This window comes from Dipodomys ordii, unplaced genomic scaffold, assembly GCF_000151885.1.
Source record: "Dipodomys ordii isolate 6190 unplaced genomic scaffold, Dord_2.0 Scaffold1, whole genome shotgun sequence".
Lineage (NCBI taxonomy): Eukaryota > Metazoa > Chordata > Mammalia > Rodentia > Heteromyidae > Dipodomys > Dipodomys ordii.
The window spans coordinates 39,198,973-39,222,217 of NW_012267217.1; the positions used below are offsets into that span (position 1 = coordinate 39,198,973).

Genomic DNA, 23,245 nt, shown 5'->3' on the forward strand with positions numbered 1-23,245 from the left:
TCAAGTGGTAGAGCACTAGCCTTGAGCTGAAGAGCTGAGGGACAGCACCCAGGCCCAGAGTTCAGGCCCCATGACCGGACCCAAAAAAAAAAAAAGAATCTCACGGACTTTCCTGCCCGGGCTGGCTTTGAACCATGATCCTCAGATCTTAGCCTCCTGAGTAGCTAGGATTACAGGCGTGAGCCACCAACACCTGGCGCCATATCCACTTCTGACCTCTTTGTGATCCAGCAAGACTGCACCTCTTGTTTAGAAAGGGCCCTTTTCTTTCACTTCACAGTTATGCCCATTAATAGTGTGTTATTTCTGAACAGTCTTATCCACTGTATCATGATCATCAAAACTTACAAAAGCAAATCCTCTGTTTCCATTCTGCCTGTCTTCTATAACTTATACGGTTTCAATCTTGACATAGTTTTCAAAATAGTCTTTCAAATTATTCTGTATCTTCCTTAATACCACCAACAAAGATTTTCCTCACTGTTAGGTGGGCACCTGACTTTTCAGAATCCACTCTAGAAACTACTCTCTTAGATTCTACAGTACGCCCATCAATCTTACGGGGTCTAGCATCCATTGCTGTATCCATTTCTTCAACATAAGAGTAAGTCACAAAACTGAAGCACCTGGAATGCTTTGAGGATATCTCATTACCACACAATCTGTGAGTGTGCTCTCCGTCTTTGCCTCTGTCTCTCTGTCCCTGTCTCTGTCTGTCTCTCTGTCTCTCTCGTTGATCATGTGGGGCTTGAACTCAGGGCCTGGACGCAGTCCCTGAGCCACTCTCGGCTTTTTCACTCTAGGCTAGTGCTCTACCTCTTTGAGCCACAGCACAACTTCGAGTTTTCTGTTGGTTAATTGAAGATAAGAGTCTCACAGGGGCTGGGAAGGTGGCTCAGTGGTAGAGCACTTGCCTTTCATGCCTGAGGCCCTGGGTTCGATTCCTCAGCACCACATAAGCGAAAAGAAAAAAGCCGGAAGTGGCGCTGTGGCTCAAGTGGTAAAGCGCTAGCCTTGAGCTGAAGAGCTGAGGGACAGTGCTCAGGCCCAGAGTTCAGGCCCCGCAACTGGACCAAAAAAAAAAAAGAGTCTCACAGACTTTTCCTGCCCAGACTGACTTTGAACCTCCATCTCAGCCTCTTGAGTAGCTAGGATTATAGGCATGAGCCCCAGTGCCTGGCTTCTCAATGAGTTTTAAACTGTCATCTGTAGCTTCAAAACTCAGAGCACCAATGAACAGCTTCCTCAGTTGCTCTAGTTCCTTTACATCATGTCCCCCTTCTCCTTCCCTGTCCTCCTCCCTCTGTAATAGCAGCGACCTTGGAGCTGGGCTGGGCTGCCTGGCAGTCCTTTGACCTCCATTTCGAGACTCGACTCTTGTATTTTAAATTATGAATATTGTAGTAATTCAGTTTTCTTTTGATTTAGGCTTAAATTAGCTTTTCTTAATTAAGTTATTGATGCTTTCTGAAAAGTATTAAATAATTATTTTCAAAACTTTTAGTAGGAAGTAACAAACTCTTTGATCTTATCTGAAAAATAAAAATGAACAGAACAGGTTCAGTTAAGACATTAAATTGTACTAGTACTATTTTAGGAGCATATTTATTTGTTTATTTATTTTTGTTCTGTTTTTAACACTTCAGTGATTTTTTTTTTAAATGCAGGAGTTTACTGATTAATTCTTTTTTTTGGGGGGGGGGTCCGGTCGTGGCGCCTGAACTCTGGGCCTGGGCGCTGTCCCTTAGCTCTTCAGCTCAAGGCTAGCACACTACCACTTGAGCCACAGTGCCACTTCCGGCTTTTCTCTTTTTGCTTATGTGGTGCTGAGGAATCGAACCCAGGGCCTCATGCATGCAAGGCAGTGCTCTACCACTGAGCCACCTTCCCAGTCCCTGATTAGTTCTTATCTTTGATTTTTTTTGTCCTTACTTAAACTTTTTTTTCCTTTATTCCTCTACTGGGATTTGAACTCGGGCCCTAGGTTCTGTACCCTGACCTTTTTTGCTCAAGGTTAACAATGTACTACTTGAGCCACAACTCTACCTCCAGCTTTTCATGGTTAATTGGAGATAGGACTCTCAAAGAAATGTTTCCTGCCTGGGCTGGCTTTGAATCATGATCCTCAGATCTCAGCCTCCTAAGAAGCTCACTGGCAATCCAGCCTTATTGAAATTCACCCATACATAGGATTTATTTGTTTTCTATGGTATTGGATTTTAAACTTGGACTCTTGCTCTTGCTAGGCAAACCCTCTACCACTTGAGCAATAACACCAGTCCTTTTTGCTTTAGCTTATTTTTAATATAGGGTCTTACGGGTTTTTACCAGGGCTGGCCTTGGAATACAATTCTCTTATCTATGCCTCCTGTATAGCTGGCACTACAGATGCATTCTACCAAATTAGCTGTTTGTTGAGAGATGGAGTCTTGGTAACTCTCTGTCATGAGTTTACTTTGAACCACAAAACTCCTGATCTCTGACTCCTTCATAGCAGATGACAGACATGAATACTGCAGCAATCAATTTTTCAATAATATTAACTTTTCCTGATTTTACAAAGAAGATGTTGAAATTTAATCTCTCCTAATCACAAAACAACTATTCTGAATAAATTCTAAAGAATTAAAATCACACAGGGTTGGGGGGAGGTGGAGGGGGAAGATGGGAAGGGATGGGAAGGGGAAACAAAGGAAGAGGCAACAATGCTTGATAAGAAATGTACTCATTATCTTGTTCATGTAATTGTAACCCCTCTGTACAGTATTTTCACACTCACACAAAAAGAATTGAAATCACAGCTACTTGAAACTGAAAGTTAAGAAGGATAAACATTGAATACCTTTTTTTTTTCTTTCATAACTTTTGTTTTAATTTCAAACTCTCTTTCCTGTAGTTTTTGGCTCTTTTATAAATCAGACAAAAACTGCTTGATTCAGCTGGCAAAAGTATGATTTGAGTTCGTTTATTGTTGTTATTTGTTTTGTATAATCTAAGAACTATTCAGAATGTGTAATGAGACAAGTTAAACTAGTCTTAAATATTCAGTATTAAATATTTGGGAAAAAATCTGTTCCCTCTTGATTTATTTTTAGGACACTAAACATAAACATAAATCTGGTTATAATTATAGTATAGTTACCATTCCAAACACACTGATTCAATCAACATTTTAAAATACCTTATAAAACATTTGTTCAAAACATTGAGCTATATAATATATCATAGTATACAAATGATATTTTACCAATATGGATTATTTTGCTAAAGAATTCACTGAACTCTGTTTTGACTGTTTAGACACTTTAAAATGTTTTTCTCTGCTTTTATGAAAAGTACTTTGTTTAAAAAAAGTATAATCCCTAACTTGCCTCTCTACACAGAGTTGTAAAAGATTAAGAAACTGACATAACCACTAGTGTGTTTTATTTAAATTTCCCTTTGAAGCACACTGCACATGTAACAATGTTGTTCTTTCTTTGACACAGCCCCAGACAAAGACTAAGTGTAGTAAGGAAGCAGACAGCTGGCCTCCAGTAGTGGTCCCTGCCTGGCTCCAGGATTTGTAAACAGAAACATCCCAGGCTCCAATGAGGCAGACAGCAGTTCCCTGTCTGTTCTGCATTCAGGAAGTGCTTGCTTGTACAAGCCCAGCTATTGCATACAGGCACACATAGCAGTGTTTATGTTTGGCCAAGTATTTAACTGAGGAATCTAATGGGGATGGAAACGAAAGTTTATGAGAGCTATGGGAACAAGACAGTTCACGTATATTCACCTATAGCATATATATATATATATATATACACACACACACACACACACACACACACGTATATATGTATATGACATAAAAAGAAACAAAACTTGGAACTTTTCTAGTTAAAGGCATCTTTTATTGCACACACATGTGAATACACAAATTAAAATATTTTTCCTGGCAGTTTTTCAGGGATCTCAAACTGAGAATATATGACATACTTGGAAAGTTTCTAATTTGAAATGTTAATTGTTTGTATGGTATGTAACGTGTTTAAAAATATATTTAAACATATATTTCAGTGCTTTTTCATCTCTATTTTGAGCTAATGAATTTAATGTAAAAGTTATGTCATACTTTCTTTTATAAATTTGAGAATAATATTAGCAAAGGATGCTGAACCTTCCAAAAAAAAGCCCCATTAGTCAATTCAGAGAATTTAGAAATTAGAAAGACCATAGGTCACCTAAGGTAACAACATTATCTTTTGCTCAGTTTAATTCATTTTAGTAGCAAACTTAAAAGAATAGTAGGAGCCGGGCACCAGTGGCTTACACCTGTAATCCTAACTACTCAGGAAGATCTAAAGATCGTGGTTCAAAGCCAGCCTGGGCAAGAAAGTCCATGAGATTCTTATCTCCAGTAAACCACTAGAAAACCGGTAGTGGTTCTATGGCACAAATGGTAGAGTACTAGCCTTGAGCTGAAGAGCTGAGGGACAGCACCCAGGCCCAGAATTGAAGCCCCATAACCTACCCCCCCAAAAAAAATACCAGCAGGAAAAAAATTAAACATTAATGATATATACTTACTTGTAGGATAGCTAAGGAACTTATAGTAAGTGAATAGATTGAATCTGCTGTGGGATTAGAAATGCTGTAATCACCACTTACTTGTTGTGGATAGTAAAACTTTTTTTAAGTCCAACTGTTGGTATTGTCCAGGAATTTTGAAGGCATATTTGTAGTTGTTATGAAGTTGAACTGCTGAACTTTTTTGCTAAAATGTTTGACTTGAAGTCATTTTTTCTATCTCCACACTTATATTGAAAAATCACAATAAAAGCCAAAATGGAAAGACTGCCACTATCTAACTTCTGCTCCTGTTTTTCTTTTTGTATTTATATATTTAAGTACCCATGACCATGTGGGGGAAATGAGTAATATTCAGAACTACAAATAATAGGAAGAGAATTTCTTCCAGTATTAGAGTTAGTTGATTGCTTTACTACCAAGCTATGCTCCTAGGAATTACTTTTGAAAATAAAATGCATCTTAGTGGATTCTTTGCTTGTGCCAGTTCTGGGGCTTGAACTCAGGGCCTGGGTGCCATCCCTGAGCTTTTTTGTTCAGGGCTAGTGCTCTACCATAGACTTTCTTGCCCAGACTGGCTTTAAACAGTGATCCTCAGTTTTCAGCCTTCTGATTAGTTAGGCTTACAGGCATGAATGACCAGTGCCCAGGAAATTATCTTTTAAAGAAAAATTTTTAGTGTACAAAATAATGGGGCATTTTTATACATAATTGTGGATTCTGACGCATATCCCCAAATATGCTTTGCTAGCTGGATGTCTTTTAGCATAATTTATTATGTGTTTGAAATGGGTAGTGTGTAGATTGTGTTTTTCAACAGGTCACTAAGGTTGGTTGCTTACCCACATTTGTTCAGAGAACATACATATCTGTTTGAAGTCCTGAACAGTTTTGCACAGCAGACATTGGGAATTTACAAATCAGAAATTCAGTGGCTTATAATTGCACAATGTGCCACAGTACCAGGCCTGTTTTTTGTGTTTTTTTTTTTTTTGTTGTTAGTTGTGGGGCTTGAACTCTGGGCCTGGGCGCTGTCCCTGAGCTCTTAAGCTCAAGACTAATCCTTTACCACTGGAGCCACTGCGCCACTTCCTTTTTCTGTTGGTTAATTGGAGATAAGAGTCTCACAGACATTCCTTAGCCTCCAGAGTAGGATTACAGGGATAAGCCACGGCTCTGGCTGAGGCCTGTTTTTGATTCGGTTTTTTTTTTGTTGTTGCTGCTGCTGTTTTTTTATGGGTCCTCTGAAGAATTCTCTTTTCAAGCAGCTTTTGTAGCCAGTTGCTTACTGAGTGCTTTACCTTCTGCTAACCTGCAGGTATTTTGCTTTGTATGAATCATGAATCATGAGTACCTTACTTTCTCATCTTCTTTTAGATTGAGAACTTGGTCTTTTAGATTGAGAACTTGGAAACTAGAAGTGGTGTTGGCATTCTGTCAATCACATCACTTTCTGGATAAAAAAAAAAGTTAAGTTCCAAACTATGCATGGTGGTGCATGCCTGTAGTTATAGCTAACTTGAGGCTAAGGCTAAGTATTACTTGAGTCCAGGAGTTTGAGACTATACTATTCATATCTAGACCCCAACTCATCTAAGAGAAAGGAGGGAATGGGAGATGGGATTAGAGAAGAGAAAAGGTAAGGGCACAGAAAGTTACATGATTTTTCTGTGGAGCTAAAGTAAGAATAAAATTTAACAGTTCAAAACTGGGTGCTGGTGGCTCATGCCTGTTATCCTAGCTATTCAGGAGGCTAAGATTTGAGGATCACAGTCCGCAAACAGCCCTACGCAGGAAAGTCAGTAGTAAGACTCTTATCTCTAGTTGACTAACAGAAGGCTATAAGTTGAACTGTGGCTCAACTGGCAGAGCATTAGCTTTGAGCAAAAAACACTCAGGGACAGTTTCTAGGTCTTAAGTTCAAGGCCTAGGAGTGGCACAAAACAAAAGAAAGAACACTTAAGGAGTTCTTCTACTAAGCCACTTTACCACTATTATCTGTAGTATTTGGTGAGTGTGCTATTATGAAAAATAGAATATTTATTTTCTAACATCTGTTTATGATAAATATAACCTGTAGTTAAATTTCAAAGCTCATTCACTGTTCATCGTAGTTGGTATTTGCGATATACTGTTTTAGTACTAATTTTCCTACCTGAGTATTTTAACCAGTTAGAGTTTTTGTAGCAGAATACCATAGACTAGGTGGTTTAATTCTGGAGGTTGGGAAGTCCAACTGAAGGTGCTTGGAGATCTGTGTCTGGTGAGAGCTTACTTCCTGATCTTCAGATGACCCATCTTCTCATTATTTCTTTACATGGCACAGAGCAGAGGCAGAGGTACATTTCCTAATTCTTCATAAACATGATTATTTCTCGAAGGCGTTATTTCAAAATAATATTCCATTGGAAATTTAGGCTTCAGCATAGGAATTTGTGGGGAACACATACTAGATACAAAGTTTGGGTCACTCTCTAGTCTTGGTTTTACAGTTCCACATAATTCTTTTAAAATATATGTATTTTCTCCTAACCTTCTACTTTAAATGGAAACAAGTATGTCACTAAGGTTTCTAATATGGGTGACAGAGGTTTGAGGAATAAGAAGATACATACAGTAATGGGTTATGTGTTTGGTACATACCTGGGAACCAGAAAATGCTCTAAAATCCCTGTGAGCACCAAGATAGATGTTACAAAATTGTTCCACAATTGTTTTTAGGAAAGTGCTTTAGGTTCCCCCCCCCTTTTTTTTTATTGTGAAAATACTGTACAGAGGGGTTACAATTACATGGGCAAGATAATGAGTACATTTCTTATCAATCATTGTAGCCTCTTCCTTTGTTTCCCCTTCCCATCCCTTCCCATCCTCCCCCCTGACCCCCCCAACCAATCCTCTTCCCCCCACCACCAAAGTTGTAAAGTTCGTTTTTCCACATAATGACTTGTACATCTCATTGTAGCAATGGATCCACCTGTATCCCTATTTAAACTATTTGTTTTTTCCCTTCCCCTCCACAAATTATACCAACCTTAAATACAGTGAGATTTTAGGCTTTTAAGGCTTTTTTTTCACACTTTACATTGATTTTTAATAAGGTAAGTGGGTTTTTGTTTTGTTTTGTTTTTGTTTTTGTTTTTGCTGGTCCTGTGGTTTGAACTCTGGGCCTGGTCTGTTTCTGAGCTTCTTTTGCTCAAGGCACGTACTCTACCACTTGAGCCACAGCAAGTGGCAAACAAGTCCAAAACATAGGATTCCTATAAGAAAACACTGGAATTCATCTTCAGGACTGAATTTGGCTATGAACTTTTAGATATGAAACCAAAAGTTCAAGCAACAAAACAAAAATTCTTAGTTGTAATGCCAGACTATAGTCAGCCTACTCAGCCTTTAAAATTTGTTGTGTGAGTCAGGCATCAGTGGCTCATACCTATAACCCTAGCTAGTCGGGAAGTCATCTGAAGATTGTAGTGTAAAACTAGCCTGGGCAGGAAAGTCCGTGAGACTTCAACAAACCAGCAAAAAGCTAGAAGTGGCTTTTTTGAGTACTTTATTGAAGATAACAGTCTCACAGACTTTCCTGCCCAGGCTGGCTTTAAACTGAGATCCTTAGGTATCAGCCTCCTGAGTAGCTAGGATTATAGGCGTGAGCCACCAAGTACCCTGCTGATAAGCTGTATTTTTGGGGGGGGGTCCGGTCCTGGGGCCTGAACTCTGGGCTTGGGCGCTGTCCCTCAGCTCTTCAGCTCAAGGCTAGCGCTCTACCACTTGAGCTACAGCGCCACTTCCGGCTTTTTTTCTTTTTGCTTATGTGGTGCTGAGGAATCGAACCCAGAGCCTCAGGCATGCAAGGCAAGCGCTCTACCACTGAGCCACCTTCCCAGCCCTGAGCTGTATATTTTTAAAGACCATACTAGATTATAAAACAAGGCAAGCACATTGATAATATTGAAAAGAAATAACAAGGGTTGAGATGGGGATATTGGACCCAATCTGAAAATACCTAATAAACCCAGAGAGAATCAGTAAGACTAATTTAGATCCAAAGTAATGACTTAACAGTCTTATAGATAATTACTCCAATATATTTAGTTTAAGGAAGCAAGAAAAATGTGCAATATTTTAATGGGCATTTATCATGAAAAATAGTTGAAGTTTAAATTTGTTTTAATTGCTAGGTACTTGTTTGCTTTGTCTCCAAAATTTTTTGCTCTTATGCACTAATCATTTTTCATTGTTACTGATAGGAACTGGTTAGTTTGGGATGAGTAAAGAGATGAATTGTTTAGATAACTTTAAAATATTCAATGAGAAATACAAAGCTTATTTGTTAAAGAAATTGTACCTATATTAATTACATAATACAGTTCTCTAATTTGCCTATTTCAAAAATCCAGCTGGTATATCCCAATATCTAAAGAAATTTTCCTGGTATACATGTTTTTTCTTGTCCAGCTCAGCAGTTAAGTCAAGTTGAAGGCAGAGACTTCACATCCCTATTCAACACTTGTAAGTGGTAGCTCCTCATTTTTGTTTTAAAAAATTATATAGAATGTAGTATCCACAGTTATATACCAGTAATATTTCTTACAGTTATATTTGACATGGACAGGAACAGATACTATTCAAAGCTACTTGTCTCATATGCTAGAGAAAACCATCATTTATCTTCTTTTGAAACATATCAGTTACACTTTTTACAACCTTTACCTACTTACTGTTCAACTACTATTTTTATTTTTATTTTTGGGTCAGTTGTAGGGCTTGAACTCAGGGGTTGGATACTGTCCCTGAGCTTTTTCACTTAAGGCTACCACTTTGAGCCACAGCACTACTTCTGGTTTTCTGGTGGTAATTGGAGATAAGAGTCTTATGGACTTTCTTACCTGAGCTGGCTTCAAACTGTGATCCATATATCTCAGCCTCCTGAATAGCTAGTATTATAGGTGTGAGTCACCTGCACCCAGTGTTCAACTAGTATTCTTAAGATTGGCAATTGTCATCTTAGGTATTTTGAGTTTCCTTCCTGGTAAACATATAGTGGCCACAAAATTTATTAAATTCTACTTCAGATTAGATGGCTTTTTATTTAGATTGTCAGCTTTTGTTTTTTTAACTCCCATAGATGTTGTCCAGGAAGAATCTGGCTGCATTTATATTAGAGATAGTGCCATGGTTTATTGACTTACACAATAAAATTTTGATTTTTTTGTAGAAGAAAAACTAAATGGTTGTATATTTTTGTGCTGATTAATCTAGAGACATCATTAACATAATCATTAATATATTAGATAATGATGAACATGCCGCTTTTTGAATACACATTGTTGTATTTGACTTACAACTGTATTTATTCTTGTTTTTTTTTTGGGGTCCGGTCGTGGGGCCTGAACTCTGTCCCTCAGCTCAAGGCCAGCGCTCTACCACTTAAGCCACAGCACAACTTCCAGCTTTTTTCTTTTTGCTTATGTGGTACTGAGGAATCGAACCCAGGGCCTCAAGCATGCAAGGCAAGCGCTCTACCACTGAGCCACCTTCCCAGCCCCTGTATTTATTCTTTATAGAATCTGTATAGAGTTTTTTTTTTTTTTCTGGTATTGGGGTTGAACTCAGAGCCTTAGTTGCTAGGCAAGTGCTTTCAGCCCTTTCACACTGTTGTTGTTTTTAATTGGTTGTAGGGCTTGAACTCAGGGCCTGAGAGCTGTCCCTGAGCTTTTCTGCTCAAGGCTAGTGCTCTACCATTTTGAGCCACAGGGCCACTTACGGTTTTCTGGTGATTAAAGAGTCTCACAGACTTTCCTGCCTGGGCTGGCTTTGAACTGCAATCCTTAGATCTCAGACTCCTGAGTGGCTAGGAATGCAGGTGTGAGCCAGAAGCACTCTGCTGCACTGGTTATTTTTGACACAGGTTTTTGCTTTTTGCCTGGGTTTACCTGCAATTTATCTATTTTTTGCTTCCTGCCATGTGTAGGATGATGAGCACATTCCACCATGTACATATTGTTTTATGAGATGAACTCTTGAGGACTTTTCTACCTGGGCTGTCCTGGAATTACAGTCTTCCCAATCAACTAGGATGTCCAACTATTGGTTGAGAAGGAGTTATGAGTGAATACGTAGGCTGGCTTCAGCCTCCCAAATATCTAGAATATAGGTGTGAGCCACTGGTGCCAGAATGTGTTTGCAGTTTTCTTGTTAACTTCAGTATTAACCCTAAGCTTCTGCTCATAAAGCGTATCCCAGACATTTTGACTTCATTTCAGGCTCATCTGTGTGCCTGTATTGCTTTTCAGTAACCTACACTATATAAAAGAGTTTAATTGTTCTTTTTTTTTTTTGTCGGTTGTGGGGCTTGGGCTTTGGACTTGGGCACTGTCCCTTGGCTCTTCCGATATCACAAGTTCTGGCTTTTTCTGCGTATGTGGTGCTGAGGAATTGAACCCAGGGTCTCATGTATGCAAAGCAAGCACTCTATCACTGGTTTTTTAGAATATCTATTAAACTATTTATTACCCTTCCCTTCTGTATTTCTTCAGTTCACTCTAAAGAAATCATTTGATTATCCTAATGTTGATAATTTAATAGATTTGAGTTATTATGTGCCCATTTTATTAATCTTATTTCTTAATATTTGGAAATAAGGAAGGAACAGAGAACACTAGCTTATCTTTTCTTAAGCTGCTTAGTCATTTAATGAAAACTGGAATTCTAAAGGGACAATATGAAAGAATTGTGCAGTTAGTCAGATGTCTAGGCTATATTTAGATTTTGTAGATGAAGGAAAACAGGTTATTATTTATTTTTTTGATAAGAAATTTAAGTAGAAATTTTGTTTCTGACATAGCAAGTCTTCTGTATCTAATCAACATTTCTAAACGGTCAAACTCTGAGATTGATGAAACACCAAAAATTTGCAGCTGAAATAAATTGTAAAGGACACAGATCATATATGAAAACTGGTACTACGTTGCTCACTCCTAGAAGCCAACAAGTTCTTCCATATATAAAAAATAATGTACATTTGTTTTAGAAAATTTAGGTAACATGTATAAAGAAGTCATAAAAGCTTGCCAATGTTGGGCTGGGAAGGTGGCTCAGTGGTAGAGCGCTTGCCTTGCATGCTTGAGGCCCTGGGTTCGATTCCCTAGCATCACATAAGCAAAAAGAAAAAAGCCAGAAGTGGCGCGATGGCTCAAGTGGTAGAGCGCTAGCCTTGAGCTGAAGAGCTGAGGGACAGCCCCCAGGCCCAGAGTTCAGGCCCCATGACTGGACCCAAAAAAGAAACAAAACAAACAAAAAAAAACTTGCCAGTCTTTCAGTGTATTTCCTTATAGTTTTTTCTTTTTCTTTTTACCACTTCTGGAGTTTGAACTCAGGGCCTGAGCACTCACTGTCCCTGAGCTTCTTTTGCTCAAGGCTAGCATTCTTTCACTTGAGCCACAGTACCACTTTCAGCTTTTTCTGTTTATGTGGAACTGAGGAATTAAACCCAGGGCTTCATGCATGCTAGGCAAGTACTTTCCCACTAAGCCACATTCCAAACCTAGTTTTTTTCTTCTGTGAGAAGCAATTTTAATAAAACATATAAAACATAGACACGGGTTATGAGTATAATTCAGTGCTAGAGTGTGTGATTATTTGCATGTATGAGGGCATGGCTTCAGTCCCAGAAAAACACACACACACACACACACACACACACACACACACACACACACACACACACACACACACACACACACACACACACACACACACACAGAGAGACAAGGGTACCTGGCTATAGTTAATCTAACTCCTGTCATCCTAGCTCCTTAAGAGGTAGAAATCAGGAGCCTCACTTCTCAAGGATAGCCTAGGCAAAAAGATAGTGGGACCTGCATCCCAAGAAGTTAAAGGCTGGATCTGGTGGCACATATCTGTCTGTGCAGCTGTGTTAGAAGCATAAATAATGGGACTGAGGTTCAATCTGATCCAGGCAAATAAACAGTGTGACTTTATTCAAAATATAATGAAAATACAAAGGACTGGGGATGTGGCTGAAGCAGTAGAGCACTGCCTACTAATTTCCAGGCCCTGAGTTTGTTTAATCCTTGGTACCAACAAAAACAAAGATTGTTTGGACTAAATTAAAAACATTCAAAAGAAGTGTTAAGAATGATAAGTTTAGTCAAATGAAGTAACTAACAAGTCCAAAACAGAATTCTTAAAAGAAAACACTAGAATTCTCATCTTCAGGACTGAATTTGGCTATGAACTTTTAGATAGGAAACCAAAAGTTCAAGCAACAAACAAAAATTCTTAGTCGTAATGCCAGACTAGTCTGTAGTCAGTCTATACTCAGCCTTTAAAATTCATTGTGTGAATCAATGGCTCACACCTATAATCCTAACTAGTTGGAAGGTCATCTGAGGATTGTAGTTAAGAGCTAGCCTGGGCAGGAAAGTCAGTGAGACTCCAACATACCAGCAAAAAACTAGAAGTGAAAGTGTGGCTCAAGTGGTAGAATGCTAGCTTTGAACACAAAAGCTCAGGACCTGCACAAGAATAGAATTTGTTATGAGATAAACAAATGCAAAAAGTTCTAGTGGAAAAAATTCTGTAGCTAAAAGAACCAAAGAATTTGTTATGTGCAATTGATTCCCAACCACATGTATGACCTAAAGAAAAAAATTATGTGTGTGTGTTTGTGTGTGTGTGTGTGTGTGTGTGTGTGTGTATATATACTTGAAAATGTTACTATGAAATGAATAATGTTTACATTTAAACTTTGCATGCCCTCCCATATACTTTTAAGTTATACTTACTATTTAACACGTTGTAAATGCTGTATGAATGTTATGCCATGTTATTTAGGAAATGATGACAGGAAAAAGGTCCTTATAATTTCAGTACAGACACAATTACAATAAGTCCAAATATGTAGTACACAAACAAGACTCAAAGTAAACCAAAAAAAAAAAAAAAACTGAAGAAAGGAAGAACAAATACCTGTGAAATGCAGAAGGCCACCGTAGGGTATGCCTTACAGTTTAGCATTGTTTGTGGATTCATTGTAGTGGTCAGTGCATGGCAAATTGACTTTTGCTTTTTGAAGCTTTCTGTATTTTTCCCCCAAATACTTTCAACCTGTAGCTGGTTAAGTCTACAGATGTGTAACCCACAAATAAGGAGAACCAACTATATAGCATTTGGTGCCGTAAGAGGTTTCAGGTATCTACTAGGACCCTTATAATGTATTACCCTGGGTAAAGGGAGAATGCTGTATGTGACTGTCAGTTTTGACAATAAGAACACATGATCAGTAAGCACATAAAATGCTTAGTGTCTTTTATTAAAGATCCATAAATTATTTGTGTGTGTTAAAAATAAAATTTCTCTTTTGGGTTTAGCAAATTCTGAAATGAGTTTTTGTGGATTTTTTAAAATAAAATTTGTATAACAGAATTAGCCATGATAAAATGTTCCATTCAGTACATTCACAACGTTGAGCAACCATTATCTCTAGGTAGTTCCAAAACACATTCGTTACTCCACAAGGGAAACCTTGCATCTAATAAGCAATCCACTACCATTTCCCTCTTTCCCCATCCCTAGCAACTGCTAATCTGCCTGTTCTGAATACTTCATATAAATAGAATCATAGAATATGAAACCTTTTTGTGGAAATATTACATCTTACTTTAATATTTGTTATTGCATTAATATTTCTGTTGTTTCTACTTTTAGCTGTTAAGCATAGTGATGCTATGAATGTTGGCACAAATGATTTGTTTGAACACTTTCACAGTTCTTTTGGGAATATGACTATGGAAATTCTGATTATGTCTTTGAAGATCCGTTCACAAATTGATTTCCACTGCATCTATATCATTTTATATCCTCCCCAACAATGTATGGAAGTTCTAGTTTCTCCACAATCTGCCAACACTTAGTGCGTGTGTGTGCGTGTGTGCGTGTGCGTGCGCGTGCGTGTGCATGTACAGTCACCAGTTTTGGGGCTTGAATTCAGGGAGCTGTCCTTGAGCTTTTTTGCTCAAAGCTAGTGCTTTGCCACTTGAGCCACACTTCTATTTCTGGCTTTTCTGGTAGTTAATTGGAGGTAAGAGTCTCACAGACTTTCTTGTCTTGGCAGGCCTCAAACCACCATCTTAAAGTCTTAGCCTCCTGAGGGGTTAGCATTACAGGCTACCAGTTGAGTGCCTGGCTTTGCCAACACTTACTCTCTTGTTTTAAATGGTAGCCATGCTAGTATCTCAATGTAGAAAAATGAATTTTGGTCTTGTTCTGTATTTTCTTTCCTTTTTTTTGTTTTTTGGTGATGTTGAGGACTAAACCCCGGGCCTAACATGCTATGCAGACACTTCACAGCTAAGCTATATTCCTAGCTTAATTTGGCTAAGAATTCATTTAAAAAAGGAACCCCAGAAACTCTTAACTTTCACATTGAGTGTTGTAGTTTGAATACAACATGTAATTATAATGTCCAAAATAAGAAAATTTTAAAATACAGTATAGTTGATTTTAATTTGAGTATAAAGAATAATTAAATAAAGATATTAGCAGTAATCAAGCTCAGTGTTTGATCAGTATTACCAAACATTTAATAATACCCAGTAGAATTATAAATAGCTATTTCACAGAGTAATTCATTCCATTTTAGACAGTTCTGTTTGTAGGCCTTAAATTGTATTAAATGTACTAAAAATTGTTGTTTTGAATATACACTATTGAAACTGGTTACTTCCTGTAGCTACTCAAAACAATTCTATTTTTCTCCATAGAGAAAGCTGTATGTTCTCCAAGTTTTCTCTTTTTCTACATCAGATGCTTTGAATTCTTTCTGCTTATCACAATTGAGAGTTATTGTATCTTAACCTACTGTTTTATGAATGTGTTGTAATTTATAGCTAGCCATCCTAAACGATATCTTCTTTGATAAGATATGATCGAAGCCAGTCTGGTAGTTGCATGCCAGTAATTTTAACACTGAGGCAAACTGAAGCAGGACATTTATAAGTTTGAGGCCAATGGTGGGCTATCTCAACAAAACAACACCAACAACAAATCTGACCCATAGAATAGAACATAAAATGTTCATATGTTTATAATAACAGTGTAATTTAGATATGCAAATGAGTAAACAGACTCAGACAGGAAGAAATTTTCCCATGGTCATGTTAACAAGTGAACAAACTGAGCTTCAAGCCAATTTAGATATAATTGCCTTCAAAGCTATGTTTTTTTCCCATAATATTGACATCAGTATTGATGAATGTCATTTGTGTAGCTACTATATGCTTTCCATTGTACATGCTTTCCATTGGAATTCCTATCTGTGTCTCACAACTGACTTGTGAGGTACAGAGTCCCATTTTTCAAATGAGAAAATTGAAGCATAGAAAGTCAAATGATTTGCTGAAGTCCACTCAACAAGTAGTTCAGAGATAGAATTTAGAACTAAATGTGATTCTAAAGACTATGCTGTCTATGCTGTTGATAGTTCAGCAATTAGGGGCATACTTTACAGGTTTCAGTATTTGAAGTCTATATAAGGTAATCTATATGATTAAAATAACTAATTTTGAAATGGTCACAATTTATTTCTCAGAAAACACTACAAATACATTATTAATTTGAAGAGAGCCTTTCTAAAAGACACTTCGCCTATATTTAACAAAATGCTTTTGAAAAGCAAAAGGATAACAGTGTTTTTAAACTTGTTTTCTTTTAGGTCCACCTCATTCATTTAACCGAGATGAGACAATAATCATTGCCTTGGCATCAGTCTCTGTATTAGCCGTTCTGGTAGTTGCCTTATGCTTCGGATACCGAATGTTGACAGGTAAAACAAAACAACCAACACCACTTGTGTCCCATCATTTTTACCAAGTTATTTCCCCTAGTTTTTACCAAAAGTTACAAACTTACATAAAATACCCGTAACCCAACTCCGACTGATATTACCCATGTGTAATAACAGTTGGAGTTATTTCTCTGCATTCCCACTCAGTGCCTCTTTTCATGCCACTGAGTTACTTTGTATAACATAGATCCATAAATACTTAATATAAGGACTTAAAATACATAACCATAATGCTATTTTTACATCTGAAAAAGGTAATAAGTCCTCACCAAATGTCTGTAATCAGTTCTAATTAAATGTTAGGTTTGATGACATTTAGTGTATAAGCATCCATTTATTCTGTTAAGTGATTCTAATATAATCTTGAACTTTTTGCAATATCTTTTAGGATTTCAAACACACTATTGATAGAAGCAATTCACAGAATTCAGCTTTCACACTGTTTATTATGTATCTTAATTTATCCATGATTCCTAGTTTAATAAATACTTTGTTTCCCTTCTGATTCTCTTCTTTTTAACGCTAGTATTTTAAAATGTGATAAAGGTTGTTGTATTAGGGAAACCACATGTAGTCACTGCTTTTTCTTGTTGTATAGGAGACCGCAAACAAGGTCTGCACAGTATGAACATGATGGAGGCAGCAGCATCAGAGCCCTCTCTTGACCTAGATAATTTGAAACTGTTGGAGGTAAGGCTGTTCTCATACTATGGGCTACTTATCACCAACTACTCAGATGCTATTTTAGAAGTCTTATTAATCCTGAGTTTTTAATGCTTTTTATTACAAATTACTTGATAAGGATAACTCCAAATCAGGGATTATTCCATATGAATGATTTGTCTAAATCATTTTTAAAACCTTTTATTTTGGAAGAAAAACATAAAAACAAAGTTAAAAGGCCAATTTTTTTTAAAAGTTCAAAATAGAAGGAAAGAATTGATAAACAACTGGTATAAGGTAATATGAATGAAACAATAAAAATAGACAAAAGAGGGTTGAGTGCTGGTTGGCTCATACCTGTAATCCTAGCTACTCAGGAGGCTGAGATCTGAGGAGTGTGGTTTGAAGCCAAACTGGAAAGTCTGTTAAACTTTCACCTCCAATTAACCTCTAAAAAACTGAAAGTGGAGCTGTGGCTCAAACAGTAAAGTGCCATTCTTGAGCAAAAAACCTCAGGGATAGTGCCCAGGATCAGTACCAAAAATAACTGAAATAAAATAACATATATAAGTATTATATAAATATGTTTTATATATAATATAAATTTTGTTAATTATATACAATGTGTATACTATATCGTATATAAATACATATAATATGTATTATATTATGAATATATAAAAATTATATATACAATATACAGAATACCTGAAAATTCACAAAAGAAGATGGCTAATAAATGAGCAATAAAATACTAAATTACTAGATGAAAGAAATAGCAATTAAAACATGGAATATTATGCAAGATTTGTTTTTAATATGTTTTGATATACCTTTTAAAATTGTAGTCCGCTTTAAATTTTTGTCTAGAAATAATTATATAAGCTAGGTACCAGTGGCTCCTGCCTGTCTATAATCCTAGCTACTCAGGAGGCTGAGATCTGAAGATTGCAGTTTGAAGCCAGCCCAGGCAGGAGAGTCCGTGAGAATCTTATCTGTAAAAAATTACTAAAACTGCTAAAAGTAGAGCTGTGGTTCAGTTGGTAGAGTGCTAGCCTTGAGCAATAAAACTCAGGGACAACTACTCAGGCCCTGAGTTCAAGCCTCAGGACAGGCAAAAAAGAAAGGAAGAAAGAAAAATGTAGAGCAAATATTCTTAAATAAATGATAGTTAATCCAAAACCAGTTTTAGTTAAAAAAAAAATCCCCAGAGGTCGAAGATTAAGAGCATAGGTTACATTTTTTCTGGTTTGTTGAGTACTGAGTGATTTTTTTTATTGTATCTTAGATGTTGTGATTGTTATATTGTGAAAACCCTGATATTATTCCATCATGTACTAATTTTTGTTGTTTCAGTAAGCTATTAACTTGTCTGGACATACACTATAAACTTGTCTCTTGAACAGAAGCATGACTCACAATTTATTTATACCTAGTGTCTGTCTCACGCATTTATTGGGTGGCCCCGTCCTGTTTGTCCTGTCGCGTTCCCCTTCATGGCTTTCTGCTTTTAGGATTTCCCCTCACTTTCCAACAGCTCTAGTTGCTTTAGATTGTATCCACTTTTTCCTCAGGCCAAAAAGGTGGGTTTTCCTCTCACTGTTTTAGTTTCATTGCATACATATGATTTCAACCTTCCTTCAAACTAAAAATCTATAAAAATGGGCAGCTCAACGCATACCATTCCTTTCTTTTCACCTTTGATAACTCCTAGAATCTGTCTGCTTTTGTTTATTCTCCAAGACTTTAAGATATTTTTTGGTTTTTGTTTTTAATTTTATCCATAGTTTATACTTGTTACCTTGGAAAAGACTAGAGTAGGTATCAGCATCCTCAGTTATATCACATAGAGACTTTAGTAGTTTCTTTTTTGGTTTTCTTGTGGTGCTCAAGATTGAACCCAAGGCTTTGTGCATGCTTGGCAAATGCTCTACCACTGAGCTACATTCTCAGCTCACTAGTTTCTTGATAATGCTATAAACTATAACCAATAGAGAGCTGTGGCATTGTCATATTGATTTGTATTATAGTAAGTTTTAAGTGTTCGCTTTCAATATGAATTAATACCTTGCCTTTTTTTAAAAACAAACTTACAGCTGATTGGACGGGGTCGATATGGAGCAGTATATAAAGGTTCCTTGGATGAGCGTCCAGTTGCTGTAAAAGTGTTTTCTTTTGCAAACCGTCAGAATTTTATAAACGAAAAAAACATTTACAGAGTGCCTTTGATGGAACATGACAACATTGCTCGCTTTATAGTTGGAGATGAGAGAGTCACTGCAGATGGACGTATGGAATATTTGCTTGTGATGGAGTATTATCCCAATGTAAGTTTTTCATAAAAAATAAATTCTTATTTATAATAATTGTCAATAAGATTTTGAAGAAGACCTCTGTAACATAGAACATTGGTGGTTTTTCTTGCTAGTTATTATGTTCTACAGTGAGGTTATGATTTCATGCCAGAATTTGAATCAAACATACCACTTAGCTGGGTGTGATGACACACATCTATAGTCCCAGCACTGGGGAGTGGAAGCAGGAATATGGAACATGTTCAAGGCAACCTGGGCTACATAGTAGATCCTATATTTAAAAAAAATTATAGTGCTTATTCAGCTCTCTCCCACTTTCTTTTTATTCTTTTTTTTTTCCTCAGTGAAGGAAGCATTACTTTGACATTCATCTTAGCAGAAATTTTTGAATAGCACAGATAGATGCAGTCATCTAATATCATTAGACAGTTGGCTCTAGGACTATCTTTTTGCTCCAACAGATGTTGGTCTCTTAAATAAAAATAGCCAGTAGTGTTATATATAACCCATGAATAATCAATCTCTTGATTTATATTGTAAATACTGTGTTAATAGTTGTTTTACTATATTGTTATATTAAATGGAAATTTTTGATTTTTTTCTTTTTGGTGTGTTAGGGATGGAATCTGTGCATGATAGGCAAGAACTATACCCTATACACTCAGTTCCATCCCCAGCCCCTGAGCAATATTTCTTTTTTTTTGTCATGGGCTTGAACTCTGGGCCTTGGTGCTGTCCCTCAGCTCTTCAGCTCAAGGCTAGCACTCTATCACTTGAGCTACAGTGCCACTTCCAGTTTTTCTGGTGGTTTATTGGAGATAAGAGTCTCACGGACTTTCCTGCCCAGGCTGGCTTTGAACCGTTATCCTTAGATCTCAGCCTCTTAAGTAGCTGGGATTACAGGCAGAGCCACTGGTGCCCAGCAGAAACTATTTACTAACTTTGCTTAATATTGATTCATGGAAGTGGTGCTGTAGCTCAAGCCGTAGAGTGCTAGCCTTGAGCAAACTAGCTCAGGGACAGCACCCAGGCCCAGAGTTCAATCCCCGTGACTGAAAAAAAAAGCAAAATTGATTCATTAGATCTTGGAATTCTAGCCTATGCAAATTACTTGTAAGATTATTAACTTACTGCTTCATGTTAAAATAAATTAATTTTCCTTTTTTATATATATTTTTCCCCACTGTATAGGGATCTCTCTGCAAGTATTTGAGCCTCCATACAAGTGACTGGGTAAGCTCTTGCCGATTGGCTCATTCTGTGACTCGAGGACTGGCTTATCTTCACACAGAATTGCCACGAGGAGGTAAGATAGTGAATAAATGAATGACCCTCATATGAGTTCAAAATTCACAGAGTTTTTAATTATATCTTCAAAGTAAACATATAATTTCTATTATTAGAGATTTGTTGTAAGCCAAAAGAGCCAGCATGAGGAAACATATTTGAAATGTAAGGGGTAGAATGAGAAAAAGAACTTTTAAGACTCTAGAGAGGGTATGAATCCCATTAAGAATGTGATTAAAAGCTGGGTGCTGGTGGCTCAGACCCATAATCCTAGCTATTCAGGAAGCTAAGTTCTGAGGCTCATAGTTCAAAGCCAGTCTAGGCAGGAAAGTCTGTGAGATTCTTATCTCCAATAAACTACTCAGAAAAAGCTAAGTGGTTTTGTGACTCAAGTGGGAGAGCACTAGCACATGTAGGCTTAATTTTGAAAAAAAAAAAGTTTTTTGTGCTAGGGGATATAGCTCAGTGGTAGAGTGCTTGCCTAACATGTACAAGGCCCTGGGTTTTGTTCTCTACTCATAAAAAAATCAAAAAGAAAATTTTAGGGCGTCTTTAGACTCTTTAAGTCTACTTATGGACATTAGGTTAAAAATGCCTTAGTTAGGCTATATTTTCTTTGCACTTATTTATTTTATAAACTACAATGTATAATCACTTGTTTGAGTATCACATGTATCTTTAGTCTATTATGTTGGCTTTTAGATAAAACCCAAATATATAATTATTTCTTAAATGTATAAGTGTTATCTAGAACAAGGTTTGGCTAGATCTTTAGGGGAGAGGATGGCAATGATAGTAACTTCATTAAGATTTTTTTTTTTGGGGGGGGGTCGGGCATTGGACCTGAACTCTGGGCCTGGGCACTGTCCCTCAGCTCTTCAGCTCAAGGCTAGGGCTCTACCACTTGAGCCACAGCGCCACTTCCAGCTTTTTTCTTTTTGCTTATGTGGTGCTGAGGAATCGAACCCAGGGCCTCATGCAACACCTTTTCAGCCCTGAGATTTTTTTTTTAGGCTAGATGTTGCTGACTCCAACCTGTAATCCTAGCTACTCAGTACTGAGACCCAGAGGATCCCTCTTCATAGCCAGTCCAGGCATAAAGTCCATGTGACTCCATCTCTAAAATCACTAGTAAAAAGCTAGACTAGAAGTGTACTTCAAGTGCTAGAGCTCCAGCTAAGCAAGCAAGTTACAGGCTTGAGGCCCTGGGTTCAAACTCCAGGCTGGGCAAAATAAGACAATCCTAGCTACTCAGGAGGCTATAAGATCTGAGGATCACAGTTCAAAACCAGCCTGTGAGACTCCTATCTCCAATAAACCACCCAGAAAACTGGAAGTAGCGCTATGAGTGAGTGCTTGCCTTGAGCTGAACAGTTGAGGGATAGTGCTTAGGCCCAGAGTTCAAGCCCCATGACTGACAAAAAAACAAAAACAAAAAAACAAAAACAAAAAAACAATTTTTTCTTTCTAAGAATCAAAAGAGAGTGCTTGGGGTGTAACTTAGTGATGGGGCACTGGTCTAGCATGCATGAAGCCATAGGATCAATCCCTGATACAAGGAGAAGTGGGAAAATGAAGAAGAAAAGAAAGAAAAAAAGGCAAGGGAACTTGAATGGGTCTAAAGAGAAGAGGGAGAGAGGGAGGGAGGGAAGAAAAGAAGGAGGAGAGGCCCAAAGCTCCTGTATTTCTTCTCCACCATCCTTATATGTGTCTTTCATTTTCAGAGGTACCTTATTACATTCATGCTCTATTCTATACAACAAAAGTAAAAGGAGGGGTGTCCCCTTCTACCCAAGAAGACCCTTTTTATGCTTATGTTTTATTTCCCAGGATGAATCCACACTTACCTGCAAAATAAACTGGGAATATAATATTTGTTTTCCTATGTTGCTCTGTATACTGGTGCCTCAGATAGTTTTGGGCTTGGTTACTAAGTAGGAAAGACAATGTTTAGTAGGGAGTCAATCTTTGCCACTACTTTATCAGAACTATGTTGTATTCCTTGTCACTACCATGGTCTTCCTCAGCTTTCATACAGTTTTGCTAGCTGGTCAAAGCATCTCTTTTTAAAACATTTGCTTTCTCACTTTGTTTCAATTTGCTCTCACATCACAAGCATCCTGAATTAGCCTGGCTGTGATCATCCTGTGCCTGCGCTTTCTGAAGCTTTTATCCCTTACCACATTTTCTTACTGTAATCCTGTAGCCATGACATTGTCTTTTCAGTTTCCCTGACCTCTTTAGTGAAGAGGATTTTAATGTATCAGTTTCTTAGATCTTTGTTCCGTTACATAATAGAATGGATCATCTTTTCTAGCTGATGCTTCATATATAAATAATTTCTCCTGAATAATTTATCAGCTCATTTATCTTGACATCTTGCTCTTCCTGAGTACAGGAAGTTACTGCCTATATCAGCAACTTGATGCACTTACTTAGTGCATCAGCATATTAGCTATTGGAATGTATTCCCTTGCTCTTAAATATTATAGTTCCTTTTAAAATCTGGCTTAGTACAGAATTTAAAATACCATCCTTAATC

General features: G+C 37.3%; 1 protein-coding gene and 1 pseudogene across 1 annotated transcript in view; one reads left to right on the plus strand and one right to left on the minus strand.

Moving 5' to 3' along the window:
• The window catches only part of LOC105999794, an 8,024-nt pseudogene extending 1,004 nt beyond the window's left edge, over positions 1–7,020 (minus strand).
• The window catches only part of Bmpr2 (bone morphogenetic protein receptor, type II (serine/threonine kinase)), a 180,866-nt gene that overhangs the window by 115,346 nt on the left and 42,275 nt on the right, over positions 1–23,245 (plus strand). Inside the window, exons 4-7 of the mRNA XM_013015611.1 lie at positions 16,307–16,417; positions 17,037–17,128; positions 19,198–19,428; positions 20,608–20,722. Coding sequence (XP_012871065.1) covers positions 16,307–16,417; positions 17,037–17,128; positions 19,198–19,428; positions 20,608–20,722 — 549 coding nt within the window. The remainder of the gene's footprint in view (positions 1–16,306; positions 16,418–17,036; positions 17,129–19,197; positions 19,429–20,607; positions 20,723–23,245) is intronic.